Here is a 19,527-nt window from a genome sequence, read left to right on the forward strand (position 1 = left end):
AACTGTATTTTCCCTTTGTAAGCTTCGTGCAAGTGTGTACTTGTGAGGACTAAATTTGAACAAAAGTGTTGCAAAAAGATATGATACTGGAAGGCCGGGTGAATTAATTAGGAGAAGTGTTGAATGAAATGAAATTTAAGGAAAGCTTGGCATAAGGCATGGCGCCAGCCATATGTTGTGTGGCGCACGCCACATGCTTATTGACATGTGTGTGTGGCGCCGGCCATATGTTGTGATGCATGACACAATTTATGCTTTTGTCTTTATATTGGGTGGTTTATAGTGTGTTATTGGGTATGTGACTCAAATGGTATTAATGCATGGCGTGTAGTAGTGAAAGAAGGAATCTTTATATAGTCTTGCCGGTCACATGAGTTTGCATGTTCATAATAATTATAAAAAAAAGATGATACTTGTGCATGTGACTTGCAGAAAATTAAGTCTAGCTTGTGCATATAGGGTCATGTGAGCTGATAAATTTTCTTGTTGTGCAGTGTGTAAGAAATGCTTTTGACTAGACTAAACAGTTATGTGGATACTATAATTGGATATTGACCATAGCAGCAAACCAGTACGAAAGATTTAACTAAGTTGAATAGTATATATATAGATAGATGAAACATGCAGAGAAAGGAAATCTAACATGAAAATACTTGCATAATTTATTAATACCAAAATAAAATAATTGTATCTAATTGAGAAATTTATGCAGGAAAATTAAATAGTTTGGATGCATAAAAAAAATAAAATACTGAAAGCGGGAAATAAATGTTTTCTTTCGCGCAAATTTATTCAAAGAGGTGTTTCGGCGCGAAAGAAGAAAATAGACAGATGTTTGTCGTCAGCCACTAGGTTGTGGCGCAGCGGGAGGCAGTTGAATGGCGCGAATCTGGTCCGAACAACGATCGAACTGTTCTATGACCAAGTCCATGAATCGATAGAAATCTCCTTTTAAAGTTGCAAGATCCGTACGAAGAGCAACGAGTTCTTTCTGCATGCCGGCAATGGCAACTGCACAGTCAGGTGGTGAGGTAGAAGCAGCTGTAGGGGTAGGTGATGGAGGTGCAGGTGTGTAAAAGAAAAGTGGTGGTTCTGGTCATTAAGAATGTAGTAAAATGGTGGTGTTTCGGGGTCAGTTTCATCTAGTCCCTCCAAGTTATAGAGCCAATTCTTTTATCGTGTACACTAGTTTTGGTATTGTACGGCAGAGTGAATTCATGAACAGGGCTCAAGGTTGATCAATAACTGGAAGGTATCAGGGCCAAGGTTTCCTATCAGGTGGTTGTTGAAGCAATATTCAATTCCCATGGGTTCTACTCCTATAGAGAGGTCAATCTGTGACAGGGGGGTGTAGAGGTCTAAGGCTCTAGCTATGATGGTGACAAAACCACCAATGCCTATGTGGCGAGTTGGGTCTTTGGTGAATTTGGCTAAGCTGTCAAGTAGGAAGGATGCAGCATTGAGTGGTCGACTTTGTGATCCACAAAACATTATGAAACAGTTCTTCCCTACTGACGGTTGTGACGTTGGAGGGTTTTCCAAAGAAAGTGTGGGCAATAATCATGTGGAAGTATCTTATTGCCGGGTTTATGGATTGCTGTGCTTAGTCTTTCATCGGGGGGTGAGTTAGGGTTGCCCGAAATGCTGCCCCAGAAGCGTTGAAGCTCACTTTCCATAAAAGTATCTTCTTGTATCTTAGTGAAAGCATCTGGGCCACAAGGCACTCCTAGGTATTCAGCTATTTCTCGGGTGGTAAGACGGTAGGATTTTCCGAACAATCTAAAACTGACAAGACCTCCATGTATGGGATTCCACGTGTCGGCTCATACCTAAATGCACTCAGGAATTCCAGAGTCAGATTTCGGTAGGTGGGTGGGTTGGAAAAAGTGAAGCGGTCCCAACCTAGTAGGTTAATCAAGAATCTCACGCTCTCAGAAATTCCTAAAGCTACTAAGGCGTAACTGTCTGGAAAAGCATGGAATGATGTCACTCGGTGGGAAAGGTCTTCGTAACGCTGCTTCTGTGTGGCGCTTCTGAACTTAACTATCATTTTGTCCTCCATTTCGTTTTTTAAAATTAATTCAGTATCTGCTATTTTCAGTAAGAGAAAACAATCATACAAGTTAGTGCTGATCAACAAAAAATAAAAATAAAAGCATATGAAAAATGGAAAATACACATATGGGTTGCCTCCCATGCAGCGCTTCGTTTAGTGTCGGTAGCTCGACAGTAATCCGGTCAACGTCTAGGTTTCAGGTGGGAGATCATCTAACTTTAAACTTGAGTAGTGATCTCCGTCATTGGGGAAATAGTAGTGTTTTAAACGCTGTCCATTAACAATGAATGTTTGCGTTTGATTTACTCTTGATTTCTACGGACCCATTTTTAAAGACTTTAGTTATTTTAAACGGTCCTGACCATCTGGAACGAAGTTTTCCGAGAAATAGCCTTAGCCTAGAGTTAAAGAGGAGTACGAGTTCTCCTTCCTTGAATTCTTTCCTTAGTATGTGTAACACCCAAACCCGTTATTTAATTATCTCTGCCTTTATAAAATCTTTTTCGAAAATACGCAGCGGAAAAATTGAAAATCTGATTTATAAAGCGCTGGTTTGAATATCACAAACTGTCATTCAAAGATAATACTAATACATTTGTCTAGTAAAATATTCGAATGAACTAAAAACAAAACCTCGCATCAAACGATGCGTTATTAGTGTTATACAAAAACGGATACTTTTCAAATGAAAGCTTAAGACCAACAGAGTATACTAAGAGGACTACATGCATATACATATAAAAACCCTTTTTCCCGTGTCTCAATCAGAGCAGAGCTTCACCATTGCACTCGGACGAGGCTAACACATAACCTGTCAACCTGGACCCCCAAAGGTCCAGCAATTAACACAAAGCAGAGAGTTAGAAAACATAAACATAAATATAAGTGTGAGTAGTATACTACACACTTCACACGCTATCATACATTTCTAACTCACGCACATACATCGTCAAATACGACTACCAATTAATCATTCATTTACAAACACACCCAATCATATAGTTTCACGTCTTCTCGGACACTACTAAAGTGTTCATTTTATAGTCATGGCGGACTCTACACTTGTTCATTTTATAGTCATGACGGACTCTACTCACATACCAAGTCATGGCAACAATCACAGTATTAAACAATTAGTAAATACCAAAGCTTAACACATACGGAAAACACATTACAATCCAATCAGATATTGTCACATAACAATTATCAAATACATGTGCATTTACCCTAATGCATCTAATGCCAATTATCCATATGTCATGTCATCCCTAGACACGACTAATGCATGTGGTACCAATTTACATTGTTCAGATTTCAGTCATGACGGACTGTTCAGTTTTCAGTCATGTACGACTGTTCAGATTATAGTCATGTACGGACTGTTCAGATTATAGTCATGCACGGACTCTACATCTGCAGTTTTACATCATGCAGGATAAGCGTCTCACCAATGGTGGACCAAACCAGTTTTACATCATGTTGGATGCTGCTATTCACCCCATTTAGATGAACCCAGTTTTACATCTTGTTGGATGCGTCGGAACTTACCGAACCACCTTATCTCCCTTGGATAAGCTCAATAACAGTTTTATATCATGTAGGATATGGTTATCATCAACCATCTCTCCCATAAAGAGGAGTCACACAGTTTTATTCATGTTTGGATATGGGTTCCAGATCTCGGATAACATAATCCCATCTTCGACCACTTTTCATAAACATAAACCATTTTCATCAATTATTGGAATTCACATGATTCCCATAACACAATTATTCATGAATGCATGATTACTTTTAAAACACATCAAATACATGACGCTATCTAGCTCGAAGCTATTCATTCACTGATGCGGAACACAATTCCAACATCTAACACATTAGGATAACACAATATCCTATCACTCAAATCATAATTATTCACATGATAATTATCTGCATAACCATTTTATACACATAAAGTTTCATTTACACTTATGTCATAAAAACACACATCATTTCCTTAACATTGCAAATTAATGTTAAAACATAAACATAGTCACTTGAACTACAAGTCATTGCATACGCGTGCGAATCATATAACGATTAACAATAAGCATTAACAACATCACATGTATCAACAAACATGTAAGGATACCCTTAAACCATGTTACAAGTGCCTAATTGCACTTAAAACAATTATCAAAAAGTTGCTGTTCACAGTGTTGTTCGCTAAGCGAATCCGTAGCGAACCCGTAGCGAACCCGTAGCGAACACGTAGCGAACACGTTCGCTGTAGCGAAACAGGTAGCGAACTACATCAGAGGGTTACAGGTACATGGCGAACAGATAGCGAACCCGTTGCGATACACGTTCGCTGTAGCGAACAGGTAGCGAACCACACCAGAAAATATCTGTTCTTGAGTTTTCTAAGGCGGTTTAACATGAAATCCACTCAAAAATTCATCTAGACATGTTATAAATTCTTATAAACAGCTAATTCAAGCATATATGGTACTTATGAACATTAATTAACACTCACAAACACCCACATACATCACACTTACAAATTCATACCAATTTCTGCATTTTAAGCAAGTTTAACAACACATGCAAATCATTGATCAAACATCTACATATACCCACTTTCAACTCCTCAAAGTTGTTTACCTCATCTACCATGAGTTCACTACACATGTTAGGATCAAAAGAATCCATTTTTTATTAAGAAAATCACCCACAAAACCACAAGAAAATAGAGTGGAAAGAGTTGGGAATGGAGGAATCGACATCCTCCCCTCTTTCGAATCACTCACGAATATGTAATCTAACTCTCGTACCTTAGCTCGACGAATCCACAGCTTGCTCTTCTCTTCTCTCCCAACGAGCTCCTCTCTTTCTCATGAGCTCCTCCTCTTGCTCTTTCTCAAGAATTGCAACTTATGAGACTATTCATGGTTGACTTGGCTACTTATAGCTCTCTCTATTCTCATGGATCAAAGCCCAATTGGTTAAGCCCAATAACCACTTACACGCCCCAAGGCCCAATCAACATAACTTCTCGCTCATTAACTTACGTTCGCGCTAAATGATTATTTTGCCGCTTAATAATTTAATTATAAATCACGCCCTCGCGTAATAAAATAATTAAATAACGAATACTAAATTTTGGGTCGTTACAGTATGTGCCCGTCATGCCATTTTTTAGTTCTTTCTTTATAAATCTTGGCATTTTCGTAAGCATCTAGCACTAAGTTCATCTAGCTCGTTTAGTTCTAGCATTCTTTTTGCTCCGGCAGCCTGATAGTCCGTGTTAAGATTTTTAATTGCCCAATAGGCTCTATGTTCTAATTCTACCGGCAAATGGCAAGATTTTCCGTAGATGAGTTTAAATGGAGTTGTCCCTATGGGTGTTTTATAGGCGGTTCGATATGCCCAAAGTGCATCATCCAGTTTGGTGGCCCAATCCTTTCTAGAAGTGGATACGGTTTTTTTCTAGGATTGTTTTGATTTCTCTATTAGAGATTTCTACTTGGCCACTTGTTTGTGGGTGATATGGGGTTGCAATCTATGTCTCACTCCATATTTTTTTAATAGGTTTTTCTAACTGTTTGGATATAAAGTGAGAGCCGCCGTCGCTTATGACTAACCGGGGGACTCCAAATCTAGGGAAAATAATTTCTTAAACAACTTAACGACTACTCGTGTATCATTAGTGGGAGAGGCGATTGCCTCTATCCATTTTGACACGTAATCTACTGCTACGAGTATGAACTTGTTACCTGATGAGGATGGAAAGGGTCCCATAAAATCTATACCCCAAACGTCGAAGATTTCTACTTCAAGGATGTTTGTGAGTGGCATTTCGTTCTTCTTGAGATGTTTCTCGTACGCTGACATTGGTCGCATTTTGCAATAAACGCGGTGAACATCTCTAAAAAGGTTAGGCAATAGAGACCGGCTTGTAGGATTTTATAAGCGGTTTTAGAAGTGCTTGCATGCCCTCCATAAGGTGAGGCGTGACAATGGTAATGACACTCTCCATTTCTTCTTCCGGGACGCATCGACGAAAAATTCCGTCGGCGCCTCTTTTAAATAAAAGGGGCTCGTCCCAATAAAATGTTTAACATCATGGAAAAATTTCTTCTTTTGTTGATAAGATAATTCATGTGGCATTATTCCGGCAGCTATGTAGTTAACATAATCAGCGTACCAGGGGGCTGTAGTTGGACAAGAATGGTTTCTATTTTCTCATCGCGAGCTTTTTCTTTGTTGGAGGAAAAATCTAATTGGGCGATCAGTCTATCAAAAGGGAAGTCATCGTTAATTGGGATATGTTTCTTCCCTAATATCCTCTATTCTAGACAGGTGGTCTGCTACCGTATTTTCTATGCCTTTCTTGTCTTTGATTTCTAGGTCGAACTCTTGTAGCAGCAGTATCCATCTTAGAAGTCTTGGTTTTGCATCTTTCTTACTCATAAGATATCGGATTGCTGCGTGATCGGTGTAAATGATGATTTTAGATCCTACCAAATATGAGCGGAATTTGTCGATTGCAAATACGACAGCTAAGAGTTCTTTTTCGGTGGTAGCATAGTTTAGTTGTGCCGCGTCTAGAGTTCTACTTGCATAGTAGATAGCGTTGTAGCTTTTTATCCTTTCTTTGTCCTAGAACGGCTCCTACGGCGTAATCGCTGGCGTCACACATAATCTCGAATGGTTCACTCCAATCAGGAGGTTGCATTATAGGTGCGGAAATCAAGGCTTGCTTGAGGTGTTGGAATGCTTCCATACATTTGTCGTTGAGATGAATTCGGCGTCTTTCATTAAAAGGCCTGTTAAGGGTTTAGTTATTTTAGAGAAGTCTTTTATGAATCTACGATAAAAACCTGCGTGTCCTAAAAAAACTTCTTATGTCCCTAATGGTTTTTGGAGGTTGAAGGTTTTCTATTACTTCAATTTTAGCTTTGTCCACTTCTATTCCTCTATTAGAAACTATATGTCCTAAGACTAGTCCTTCACGAACCATGAAATGACATTTCTCCCAATTGAGTACTAGGTTGACTTTAACACATCTTTGTAATACCAATTCTAAATTAGCGAGACATCCTTCAAAACTTTCCCCATACACAGAAAAATCATCCATGAATACTTCCATGATATTGTTTATAAAATCTGCGAATATCGCCATCATACATCGTTGGAAGGTTGCAGGGGCGTTACATAATCCAAAAGGCATACGTCTATAGGCAAAGGTACCTACAGGGCATGTGAGGTGGTCTTTTCTTGGTCGTCGGGGTGTATCGGGATTTGGAAAAATCCAGAGTATCCGTCTAAAATAACAAAAATAGGAGTGTTTAGCTAGACGCTCGAGCATTTGGTCAATGAACGGTAAAGGAAAAATGATCTTTCCGAGTGGCTTTGTTTAATTTTCTATAGTCGATACACATTCTATATCCTGATTCCACTCGCTTAGGTACAGATTCTCCCTTCTCGTTTTTGACAACTGTTAGTCTCCCTTCTTTGGTACTACATGAACAGGGCTGACCCGCTTGCTATCAGATATTTGATATATTATGCCTGCGTCTAAGAGTTTCAGCACTTCTTTCTTAACTACTTCGCTTAAGATAGGGTTTATCCTTCTTGGTGTTCTCTCGAAGCCTTTGCATCTTCCTCTAATAAGATTCGGTGCATGCACACAGAGGGACTAATCCCTTTAAGTCTGAGATGTTGTAACCTAAGGCAGAAGGATATTTTCTTAAGACATCTAATAATTTTTCTGTTTCTATCGGGCCTAGGTCAGCGTTCACTATGACTGGGCGACTCAGATTTTCGTCTAGATATTCGTACCTAAGGTTCTTGGGTAGCGGTTTGAGTTCTAGCGAAGATTGTTTAGGTTCCGGCGTGAGATTGGGTTCGAATGGAGGTTCCTCTCTCAAGTTATCTTCTACACTAAGTTTTAATGAAGCTTGGCCTTCATCTATAGGAGGTTCTAGAATTTCTATTTCTTGAGGTAGTTCTTTCTCTATTTCCTTAACACACTCATCAATTAGTGTCTATGGCATAGCAAGTGTCTTCGACAGCTGGTGTTTGCATGAATTTAGAAAGAATAAATTCAATTTTCTCTTCGCCTACTTCTAATGTAAGTTTTCCTCGCTTAACGTCTATTATTGCTCCTGCAGTGGCTAGGAATGGTCTTCCTAAAAGGATTGGAATACATGAATCTTCTGTAATGTCCATTACTACAAAGTCGGTAGGGGATATAGAGTTGGCCAATTTTTACTGGAATATTTTCTAGGATACCTACAGGGTATTTAACTGAACGGTCTGCTAGTTGAAGAGATATCTAGTAGGTTTTAGATCACTCAATTTTAACTTTTTGCTGATTGAGAGGGGCATGAGACTAACACTTGCTCCTAAGTCGCATAGTGCCTTGTCTATTACGTAGTTTGCCTATTACGCAGGGGAATTGAAAAACTTCCTGGGTCCTTAAGTTTAGGTGGCATTTTGTTTTGGAATATGGCACTGGCATTCTTCGGTAAGTGCGACTGTACTATCCTCATCTAATTTTCTTTTGTTTGACAGAATTTCTTTAAGAAATTTTGAGTATGTTGGCATTTGTGTTATTGCTTCTGAGAAAGGTATGGTTATGTTTAGTTGCTTCAGAAGTTCTACAAATTTCTTAAAATGTCCCTCAGTTTTAGTCTTAGCTAATCTTTGAGGAAAAGGGATAGGTGTTTTGTAAACAGGTGGTGCAGGCAGGCGTAAGCTTTTTGGTTGTCCCCTCCTTATCTCCTAATTGGGGATTTTCGGATTCTTTCTCAGGCTCTTTTGGTGGTTCACTACTCTCGGCTTCCTTGTTGGTTATCTTAGCGCTTTCTGAGTTTTTTACTCCAGAATCAGGTGGTCCTTGCAACTCCTTTCCACTTCTTGTGATTATAGCATGTATGGCATTCGCATGCCCTTTTGGGTTAGGCTCGGGTTGTCCTGGAAATGTGCCAGCTGGGGCGGCAATAGTTGCTTGTTGTTGTGCCACCTGGGAAATCTGTGTTTCTAGCATTTTGTTATGGGTGGCTAGGGCATCAACCTTAGTTGCTAATTGTTTTACCAATTCATTAGTGTGAATGTTTTTGGTTTAAGAATTTTTCCATCATAATATCGAAGTTAGACTTCCTTGGTGGATAAGGTGCGGCTGGTTGTGCTCCTTGCTTTTGGTAACCTGGAGGTGCTTGAGTAGGATTGAGTGTATTATTGTTCCTATAAGATAAGTTAGGATGGTTCTTATAGCCAGGATTATAGTTATTGGACAGAGCGGCATAGTGCACTTGGTCGAGTCCGGCTAATATAGAACAATCTGATGGTACGTGACCAGGGATTCCACACACTTCGCAATTGGTTGGATTGCAGCTACGGTGGATGTGGTTGGCAGGGTTAAACTCTCAACTTTTGAGTAAGGGCTTCCACTTTGGCGTTGACATGGTCTATGCCACTTACTTCGTATATACCGCCTTTTGTTTGGGATTTTTCTATAGCAGCGCGTTCGCTTCCCCATTGATAATGGTTTTGGGCCATGTTTTCTATAAGCTGGGTGACTTCTTGGTATGGTTTATCCATCAGTGCTCCACCGGCGGCTGCATCTATGGTTAGTCTTGTGTTATAAAGCAGCCCATTATAGAAGGTATGGATTATGAGCCATTGTTCTAGACCGTGGTGTGGACAGAGTCTCATCATATCCTTGTATCTTTCCCATGCTTCGAAAAGTGATTCTCCTTCTTTTGCCTAAATCCGTTGATTTGGGCTCTTAGCATAGCTGTCTTACTTGGCGGGAAATATCTGGCCAAGAATTGTTTCTTCAATTCGTTCCATGTAGTGATGGAGTTCGAAGGTAGAGCTTGGAGCCAAGCTCTAGCTCTGTCTCTTAAAGAGAACGGGAAAAAGACGGAGTCGTACTGCTTCGGGTTCGACACCATTGGCTTTGATCGTGTCTGCGTACTGCACAAACACTGATAAATGGAGGTTAGGATCCTCCGTAGGGGAACCAGAGAACTGGTTTTGTTGCACGATTTGCAACAAAGCGGGTTTCAACTCGAAGTTTCTTGCTTCGATGTTAGGGGGCGCGATGCTCGAATGCGGTTCTTCTTCGGAAGGAAACGGCGTAGTCCCTAAGAGGACGTGCGTTGTTAGCCATGGGTAAGAGGTTTTGAAGTTCGCGGATTCGACGTTTAAAATGAATAAAACGTTCTATTTCGGGTATAGGTTGTTGTAATGGTTCCTCGGAGTTACGAGTATTGGGCATACAACCTAAGAAAAAGGGTTGCCGTAATCGTCACAAATTAAAAACTAATTAGCGAAAATTGACTAAATTAGTCCCCGGCAACGGCGCCAAAAACTTGATGGTATAACTCTGCAAGTGCACAGGTATATCGTGTAGTTATAAAAGATTATCGATCCCACAGGGACAATTTGTTAATATTTCGCTTATGTTTTTAATATATCGTAAGGTTAAGGCTAGATGTTAATTAAAGAAGGCGTTTTAGATAATTAAATTAACTGTGTTGAATAAAATATTATTAAACTAACCGGAATGTAAATTAAGTTGCTTCAATGGATTCGGTAATTAAACTGTGTTTTGAAATAATGTTACCTTTTTAATAAACTGAAATTGATTAAAAGATACGCGTCTCACACTCTCGCGCTATTGAGTAATATCGTATAGTTATAAAATAAATGTTTCACTTTCGCTCTCGCACTTACTTATAAAAAATACTTTTTGAAAATCAATTCAATTTAATTAAAAAGATCTAGTTTTCTCAAAACGATATTAGTTTAAAAATATAGTCTCACGCCGTCGCGCTATTGAACTAATACTATATTATATAAATGAATGCTTTACTCTCGCTCTCACATTTATTTATAAAATACTTTTTGAAAACTAATATAGTTTAATTAATTTTAAAGAGCTGTCGCGATGTTTAAAATCAATATTCAGTTTTTACTATCCGGTACAAATCTCACACTGTCGCGCTATTAATCTATACCTTAGTTAATTTTCACTCTCGTGCAAAATCTTTAATTTAACTATTAAAAACTGAACAGAAAACTAGATTAAAAACGTAAGTCACTGATTAATTAGCAAATCCAGATTAGCTTCCTAATTCACATTCCAGTTAAATAGATTTAGCTGCGCATGATTTTATTTGACAAGATACTGATTAAATAATTCTTAGTTAAACGAAACATTTAAACAGAGTAACCGTAAATCAAACAGAGCATACGAATATCAAACTGGAATATAATAATATTGAAACTGAATAAAATAAAAGTACTGTTATTGAAACTTACAAATACAGGTACACCGGAACAAAGAGGAAATCAAAGACACTGATTGAAACTGGAACTGGAAGTGTAAGCAGCAACACCACACCTTTTTGCTCCGTAAACTAAAACACTTAATAACTAAAATTTTAAACTGAATTTTTTTCTTTTAAGTCTGCGTAGAATAATGTGTGAAAAACACTGACTGGTGTTCTCTATTTATAGTCTTTATGAGATACAAATTTCTCCTTCGAATCCGTTGTTCCGTTATAAGAAACGTGCATATCTTAGTTGCTTCCACCGAAATCTGAGGAACGCCGAAATCTGAGGAGCAGTTGAGTTGAGGATAAAGCCGTGTGAAACGTGCCCGTGAAAGTAGGAAGGAAACACTACGTGGCGGGTACTACAAAGCACATGGCGGGCGCCATGTGTGCAAAGCCTGTGGCGGGTGCCACAAGGCACATGGCCGGCGCCATGTGTGCAAAGCCTGTGGCGGGTGCCACAAGGCACATGGCCGACGCCATGTCTTATGTGTGTGGCGAGTGCCACAAGCATGGCCAACGCCATGTGTTGTTGTGTGGACCACATGTGCCTGGCACATGCCAAGTGCTTGTGGGCTAGCTTTGTTCGTCCAATTTCTTTTTGGGCCTCTCTTCCATCTGATCCAATGTCTTTTTTGATCCACTTTGACATTAATTTTGTGACTTTTTTTTATTTCGAGAAGTTCCGGAAATACCTGTAATACACAATAAAAATGATAATAATACTACTAAAATGCAAAGAAAATAATAAAATATTAAACTAATATTATAAAATAAATACTATATTTTTCAGTGTTATCAGTTCTTGATTCTCATCATTACTTTGTTCATTCCTTACTTCTTCTTCATCATTAAAGGTGTTGGTATATGATATATCTTCATATTCATCAAACTTGACATGCATGCTTTCTTCTAGAGCTTGTGTTTTCAAATTGTATATTCTATAAGCTTTTGAGGTTAGAGAGTAACCTAAGAATATTCCCTTATCTGATTTGGAATCAAACTTACCTAAGTTGTCTCTGATATTCAAAATGTAACAATAACATCCAAAAATATGAAAGTAGGAAATATTTGGCTTAATTCCTTTCCAAAGTTCATAGGGTGTCTTATTCAAAATTTTTCTTATGGTAACCCTGTTCAAGATGTAGCAAGAAGTATTGATGGCTTCAGCCCAAAAATATTTTTCAACATTTGATTCATTTATCATAGTTCTTGCCATCTCTTGTAAAGTTCTATTTTTCCTTTCAACAACTCCATTTTGTTGAGGAGTTCTTGGACAAGAAAAATTATGAGATATACCATTATTGTTTAGGAATGATTCAAAGTGAGAGTTTTCAAATTCTCCTCCATGATCACTTCTTATAGAGACAATATTGGTACCTTTCTCATTTTGAACTTGTAAACAGAATGTTTTAAAAGCTTCAAAAGATTCATCTTTATGTTTTAAAAATAACACCCCAAGTGAACCTTGAAAAGTCATCAACTATGACAAAACCATAATTTTTGCCACCAAGACTAGTAGTTTTGACAGGTCCAAATAAATCTATGTGAAGTAGTTCAAGAGGTCTTTTTGTTGAAACAAAATCTTTTGGTTTAAAACTACTTTTAACTTGTTTACCCTTTGCACAAGATTCACACACTTTATCTAGGTCAAAACTAATATCAGGTAAGCCTCTAACTAGATCAAGTTTAGAGAGTTTTGACATAGTCTTCATACTTATATGTCCAGCCCTTTTATGCCAAATCCATTTGTCTTTTTCAAGAGAAACAAAGCAGGATTCAGTAGGCAGTTCATCTAAGTATATGACATATACATTCTTTATTCTTGATCCATAGAAAAGAGTTTTGTCAGATTGTTTTATTTCACATGTATGAGATCTAAAAATAACTTCAAGACCATTGTCACATAATTGACTAATGCTAATTAAGTTATGTTTAAGTCCTTCTACATAGTGAACATTTTCAATTTTTGCAGAATTATTCTTACCAATAGTACCTTTACCTTTATACTTGCTTTTTCATTGTTTCCAAAGGTAACTGTTCCTCCTTCCTTCTTGTCAAATGAAAGAAAGCTTTGTCTATCTCCTGTCATATGTCTTGAGCAACCACTGTCCAAGTACCAAGGCTTTTTCTTCATTGCTAGATGACATTCCTGTATTTGAATTTAATAAATTCTTAGGTACCCATAATTTTTTGGGTCCTTGAAGGTTAGTACTCTTATAAGGTATCTTCTTATATTGATAAGATGATCTCTTATAAGGAGGTTTTGAATAAAAATTTCTTTTTAGATTGTTCTGAGAATGTTCTGATCTATAAAGAGATTTCTTTTTAAAACAAAATGGTTCAAGATGTCCATCCTTGTGACAGAATGAGCATTTATATTTTTGAAATCCTTTTTCTTTATGAGGAACAAAAACATTTTCAATTAATTTCTTATTTTGAAAAGGTTTGTATCCCAATCCAGTTCTATTATATGAATTACCTTGTGATCCCAATATATTTTCAAAAGTTTCTGTGGTGCTGACAAACTTTGTTAAATCTTTTTCAAGTTTAGACACTTTTTGTTTTAAAGTGATATTCTCTTTTTGAATCATAGAACATTCTTTCATTTTATTATTGTCTCTAAGTTCTTTAATTTGCTTAGAAAGTCCATCATGTGCAAGTTGCATATTTTTGATTATCTGTTTCATTATATCATTATCAGATTTATATTCATCTCTTTCTTTAGTTAACTTAGTGACTTCATCTCTAAGTTGACCATTTTTAGAATTTAGAATTTGAGAGTCATATAAAAGATTATCAAAGAGATGTTCAGTTTTTTGACAAGATGAACAAGGATCTAGAGTTACCTCTTCAATGTTTGCATTTGTCATGAGACATACATTAGCTTCTTGTTCTTCTTCTGCTTCTTGTATTTCATCTAACTCATCCCAGGTTGCCATCATGGATTTGTAAGGAGAGTTCTTTTGTTTAGGACATTCATTCTTGTAGTGTCCAAATTGGTTGCATCCATAGCATTGTATTTTGCTGATATCTACTTCTGGTTTAGATCCATTTCTTCTTGGTGGAAAGTTCTTCTTAATCTGATTTCTTCTCATCATTAGCTTTTGTATCCTTCTGGATAAAAATGCTAACTCTTCTTCATCATCTTCCTGAAGAAACTTGTTGTCTTCCTCCACTGCTTCTTTGTTCTTAGAACGTTCTTTAGTCTGTGAATCTAATGCAATCATCTTGTTTTTCATAGGTTTGTCTTCCTGGAGAATGGACTCATGAGCTTTTAAAGATCCAATGAGATCTTCTAATTTAACCTCAGTGAGATCTTTTGACTCTGTGATTGCTGTTACTATGTGTCTCCAACTCTTTGGTAAACATCTAAGCACTTTTCTCACTCTTTCATGTATAGAGAATTTCTTCCCTAATGAGTTAAGTTCATTTATGATAATTGTGAATCTTCCATACATCTGATCAATTGATTCATCTTCCTTCATTTCAAATAGCTCAAATTTTCTAACACCAATGTCAATTCTTGTTTCCTTGACACGACTTGTTCCTTCATGGTGAGTTTGGAGTGTTGTCCACATTTCTTTGGCCGTTTTGCATTCCATGATCCTGTCATATTCTTCCCTACACAAAGCACTTTTAATAAATAATTGAGCTTTAGTATTTAGAAGTACCCTATCTGCTTCTTGAGTTGTCATTTCATCTTTTGTCTTTGGAGTAGTAGAGTCTTTTACTAATGGAGTATAGTCACCAACTTCAATCACTGTCCACATGTGCGTATCTTGTGATCTAAGAAATAGTTCCATCTTGTCTTTCCAATAGTAGTAGTCATCTCCTTCAAATAGTGGTGGCCTATGTGAAGATCCTCCTTCTGATATAAACTTTGCGCTTTTATTCATTACTTCCTTCCTGAATCTTTTCCTCTAGCACTTGTTAGATGCTCAACCTTAGAGGCAGAGCTCTGATGCCAATTGAAGTAGCAAAGTTTTTCACAAGAAAGGGGGGGTTTGAATTGTGAACCTTTAAAAATTGTCCTTTTAAAAATTAGATATCAAAACATACGTTAGAATGATCTCAGAATAAATAATATAAGTTAGGAGAATGATCTTAGAACGATCTCTGAGCTGCAAATAAAAACAATAAGTGATTTGTGTGTGTTAGTGTTTGCACAAAATTAATATGAGTTTAAGGGAGAGAAAAGACACAATAATTTTATCCTGGTTCACCCCTTAATAGTATGGGCTACTCCAGTCCCCACGCTCCTGTGAGATTGTCCACTAAGAGATTCTACCGATCTCAAGATACACTTCTTCTTTGATCTAATCCAAGATCACAATCTTCCAAGCTTCACTTGCTTGATCTACCTAAGTCTTTCCTAGACTTTATGAGGTGTCACTCAATCAATAGTTACGTATTGACTTGAGCCAATCTTTACAATATTGATAATGGTTTGGATCTTAAAGCTTTCTCACTCAAACTAAGTTGAAAAGCTAGTTACAATAAAATCTCTCTTTGTTCACTCAAAATGGATACTGATCCTAGTATGATATTACAATATATGGAGTGAAAGAGATCCTCAAAGAAGAGCTTGAAAAACTTGTATCACAAAGACAAGTAGATAAATTGTTGTAGCTTAAACTCTTGCTCTTCAATGTTGCCAAAGCCTTCCTTTTATAGTTGAACCTTGAGTCTTCAGTTCCTTGGTCCCAAAGGAAGTTCTCCAACGGCTAGTTGATTCAAAATAGACAGCTCATGCTGAATTGTTGAGTGGATAAGTCCAAACTGATCTTTCTCAGAACGTTCTCCCTGCTGTTCTTCATATTTTCACTTAAAAGGGCCAAAATGACAGCTTGCAATGGGCTGTAGATAGTTGTTCATTGCTTCCTCACCAAGTATATCCGTTATAGACCTTTTAGGCACGTTTTGGCCAGCTGTAGATGAGCTTGCAACTTCAAAAGCAAAGGACAGTCATTCTCAGCATCATTCTGAGATCGTTCTCCAATCTGGGCGAATTTTGCACTTGATCTTCAAATGGAGAATGATGCAGACCTGTGGCCAGCTGTAGTGTGAAAGGAATGCAGCTGTGATGTCCTTGCATAACTATTCACTTGTCCTTTCCATGTACTTCCTTTTCTTGATTAAAAATTAATCTCTTGGAGAATGTTCATTAAATAATGACATTGAAGGTACATGACAACTATGAGTTGAATGTGTGTTGTCTCATCCTTATTGGTCTATGTAATTCTTGTCCAAATATTCTTGATACACCTGATTAGATGATGCCTTGAGAAATTATCATGTTGCACATGCTTGATCATTAACTTTGTCCAAAGAGGAAAGTCACTTTTCTTCCAATTATTCCTTGCCTTAATTGTTCATGAACTGTTGTGATCTTGTGAGTTAAAACCAAGATAAAAGTGCTTCTTTGTCTTGTATATGGTTGACTTAATGAAATAAGTGCTTTTGCATTTATTCTTGTTCATGAGGAGAATGTTGCACTTAAACCAGAGATCATTCTCAGACTGATCCTGAAGCTTCTCTTTTTGCCAAAACATAATGAATATCATTGAGATTAGAAGCTTAATTGTTCCTGACTAATTAAAACACTCAAGAGCACTTGTTAGATAACAATGAGATCAGAATTACATTTAAAATATAATTAAGATGTTTGTTATCTTTAAAACATCAAATTGGGATTTTGCATTTTGCCTCAACAGTATCTTAATTATTTATGTAAAAAGTTTCAATAAACATATCAAAAGGAGTTTGATATAAAGAAGAGGTTAATCATTTATGGTGTGAAGAATTAAATGAAGTCGACGTAAAAAGTAAAGCAATTGAGACCACAATCTTAGTCTTACGTCTTAATTTATTTATTTTTTCTAAAAAATCCAATTAAAATATTCTAAGAAATCTGACATAATAAAAGAGGGTAATATCTTACGGTGTGAAAAACTAAATCAAGTCAGTGTAAAAAGTAAAGCAATTGAGACAACAAAATCAAATAGGGTAATCTCTTACCCTATTTCAAAGAAATTTGGTAAAACGAAATAGGGTAATCTTTTACAGGTTGAAGAACAAAATAAAGTCCGTGTAAAAAGTAAAGCAATTGAGACAATAATCTTAAGATCAAAGTCTTAATTATTTTTGCAAAAAGTTCAATTAAAATTTCAAGAGTGATTTAATCTTTTTTTCTACAATCAGAGTGATTTAATCTAACAGAAGGAAATAATTTCTTTCGGTATGAATAATTAAATCAAACCGTGTAAAATGTAAAGCACTTTGGATCATAACCTTAGGCTTCACGTCTTGATTATTTTTGTAAAATGTTCAATGAAAATATTCAAAGAGATCTGATCTAACGAAAGAGGATAATCTCTGATGAAGTGAAAAACTAAATCATACCCGTGTAAAAAGTAAAACAATTGAGATCATAATCTTAATTAGGTCTAACAACTTAATTTTTTTTGTAAAAAATCAATCAAAATATCGAAAGAAATTTGTTCTAACGGAAGATTGTGATCTCTTATAGTGTGAAGAAATAAATAAAGTTCGTGTAAAAAGTAAAGCAATTGAGACCATATTTTTAAGTCTCACGTCTTAATTATTTTTTATATAAAGTTCAATTAAAATTTCAAGAGTGATTTGATCAAATAGAAGAGAGTAATTTCTTACGTTGTGAAGAACTAAATAAAGTTCTTATAAAAAGTTAAACAATTAAGACTGTAACCTTAGGTATTACATCTTAATCGAGACAACCTCTTTACAACCAAAAATGTCGGTGACTTGTAATTTGACTAAAAAAAAGATTGAATATTGTTTCTACATAATATTGTTATATAAAAATTAGGTTTTTTTTATATATAAATTATAGATCGTAATTGTAATTAAAGAAATAGCTCAGCATTAATCCATTAACATTATGGAAAAAAAAACCCAAAAAATATAAGATATATAACTAACTTAATTTTTATATAACAATCAAACTCTGATTTTATTTCCTAAAACTTATCCTAATATTTGTTTTATGTTACTTATCATAATCTTAATATGTACTAATCATTCATCCTAATCCTAATATGAACCATTAGAGGCTGAGTTACATTGTTTATTTGAATTATTTGTTTTGTTATCGTAATGTGTACCGATCGCTCATCCTAATGATCTAATTATTCGTTTTTTTTTTGTTTGACAATGCATTGAATAAATGATAAAAAATTCAATGTAATCTTGTATGGAATTCAAATTAAAGGCAATCCTAATATCTATATTTTTTTAACAATAGATTCAATAAATGTTAAAAAAAGGAAAGACAAAAAAGAAAAATTAAAGTCAAATTAAAATATTTTGTTGTTAGTGGGAATAATCATGTAATTTTAGGTTGCAAAGAGAAGACACATAGACGTAACATTTGATTAAATTATTTAAAGAGTGTCGCCACATTGAATTAAATTATTGAAAAATTTCTTATCTAATTGCATATTTATTCCCTTATTTTATCACGCTTACAAAAATAATCTATTCTTTTTTAAATTGAAATGATCGATCCATCAAGTATCATATTTGTCCCAATTTTGGGTCCTATCCCATCTTTTTGTCCCAAAAATGATAATATTTGTCTAAAATGGTGACTTTTGGACCCAAAAGTTATATTTTCTCATCGTATTCAAAATGATAATAATGTGTTGATGTGTCGAGTACAAGTGTTTGATGATCCACGCTCACAGTTTTAAAGTTGTCTTAGAAGTCTCAACTTGAAGACCAAAATGTTTAATTTTAAAAAGTAGACTATTTTTGCAAGTATAATAAAATAGAAAATCATCCCATAAGTTATAGTTCAACTGACAAAATGTCAAAAATTTTAGGTCGGACGTCATGACCTGGGTTTGAATCAGGAATCTCACAATTATATGTGAGTTTAATTTTAATGGATTACTACTTCATCTAAGAAAAAAATCAAAATAAAATTAAGCTAAAAAACTATTTAGATTTTGCATGACAATATATAATTTGCTAATGAAGGATTTTATCCCATGGCCGCATAGGCCTGATAAAATTCACAATGTAATTTTTTATTTCTTCACTACCAAAGAAAATTGTTTATAATTATGGCCGAAAAGAGTATAAGTTAATTCTTAT

General features: G+C 35.9%; 1 protein-coding gene and 1 non-coding gene across 2 annotated transcripts; one reads left to right on the forward strand and one right to left on the reverse strand.

Moving 5' to 3' along the window:
• Nucleotides 1–8,738: 8,738 nt before the first annotated feature.
• LOC123902064 lies at nucleotides 8,739–14,993 on the reverse strand. Its single transcript, XM_045951752.1, has 2 exons — nucleotides 13,988–14,993; nucleotides 8,739–9,127 (listed from the first exon to the last, which is right to left on the reverse strand). Exons 1-2 carry the CDS (start codon nucleotides 14,991–14,993, stop codon nucleotides 8,739–8,741), a joined length of 1,395 nt encoding a protein of 464 aa, XP_045807708.1.
• On the forward strand, nucleotides 9,735–9,840 carry LOC123902065. The gene has a single exon (XR_006807455.1). It is a non-coding gene; the product is annotated as a small nucleolar RNA R71 (small nucleolar RNA).
• Nucleotides 14,994–19,527: the final 4,534 nt, after the last annotated feature.

The sequence above is a fragment of the Trifolium pratense genome, unplaced genomic scaffold (genome assembly GCF_020283565.1).
Source record: "Trifolium pratense cultivar HEN17-A07 unplaced genomic scaffold, ARS_RC_1.1 scaffold_97, whole genome shotgun sequence".
Lineage (NCBI taxonomy): Eukaryota > Viridiplantae > Streptophyta > Magnoliopsida > Fabales > Fabaceae > Trifolium > Trifolium pratense.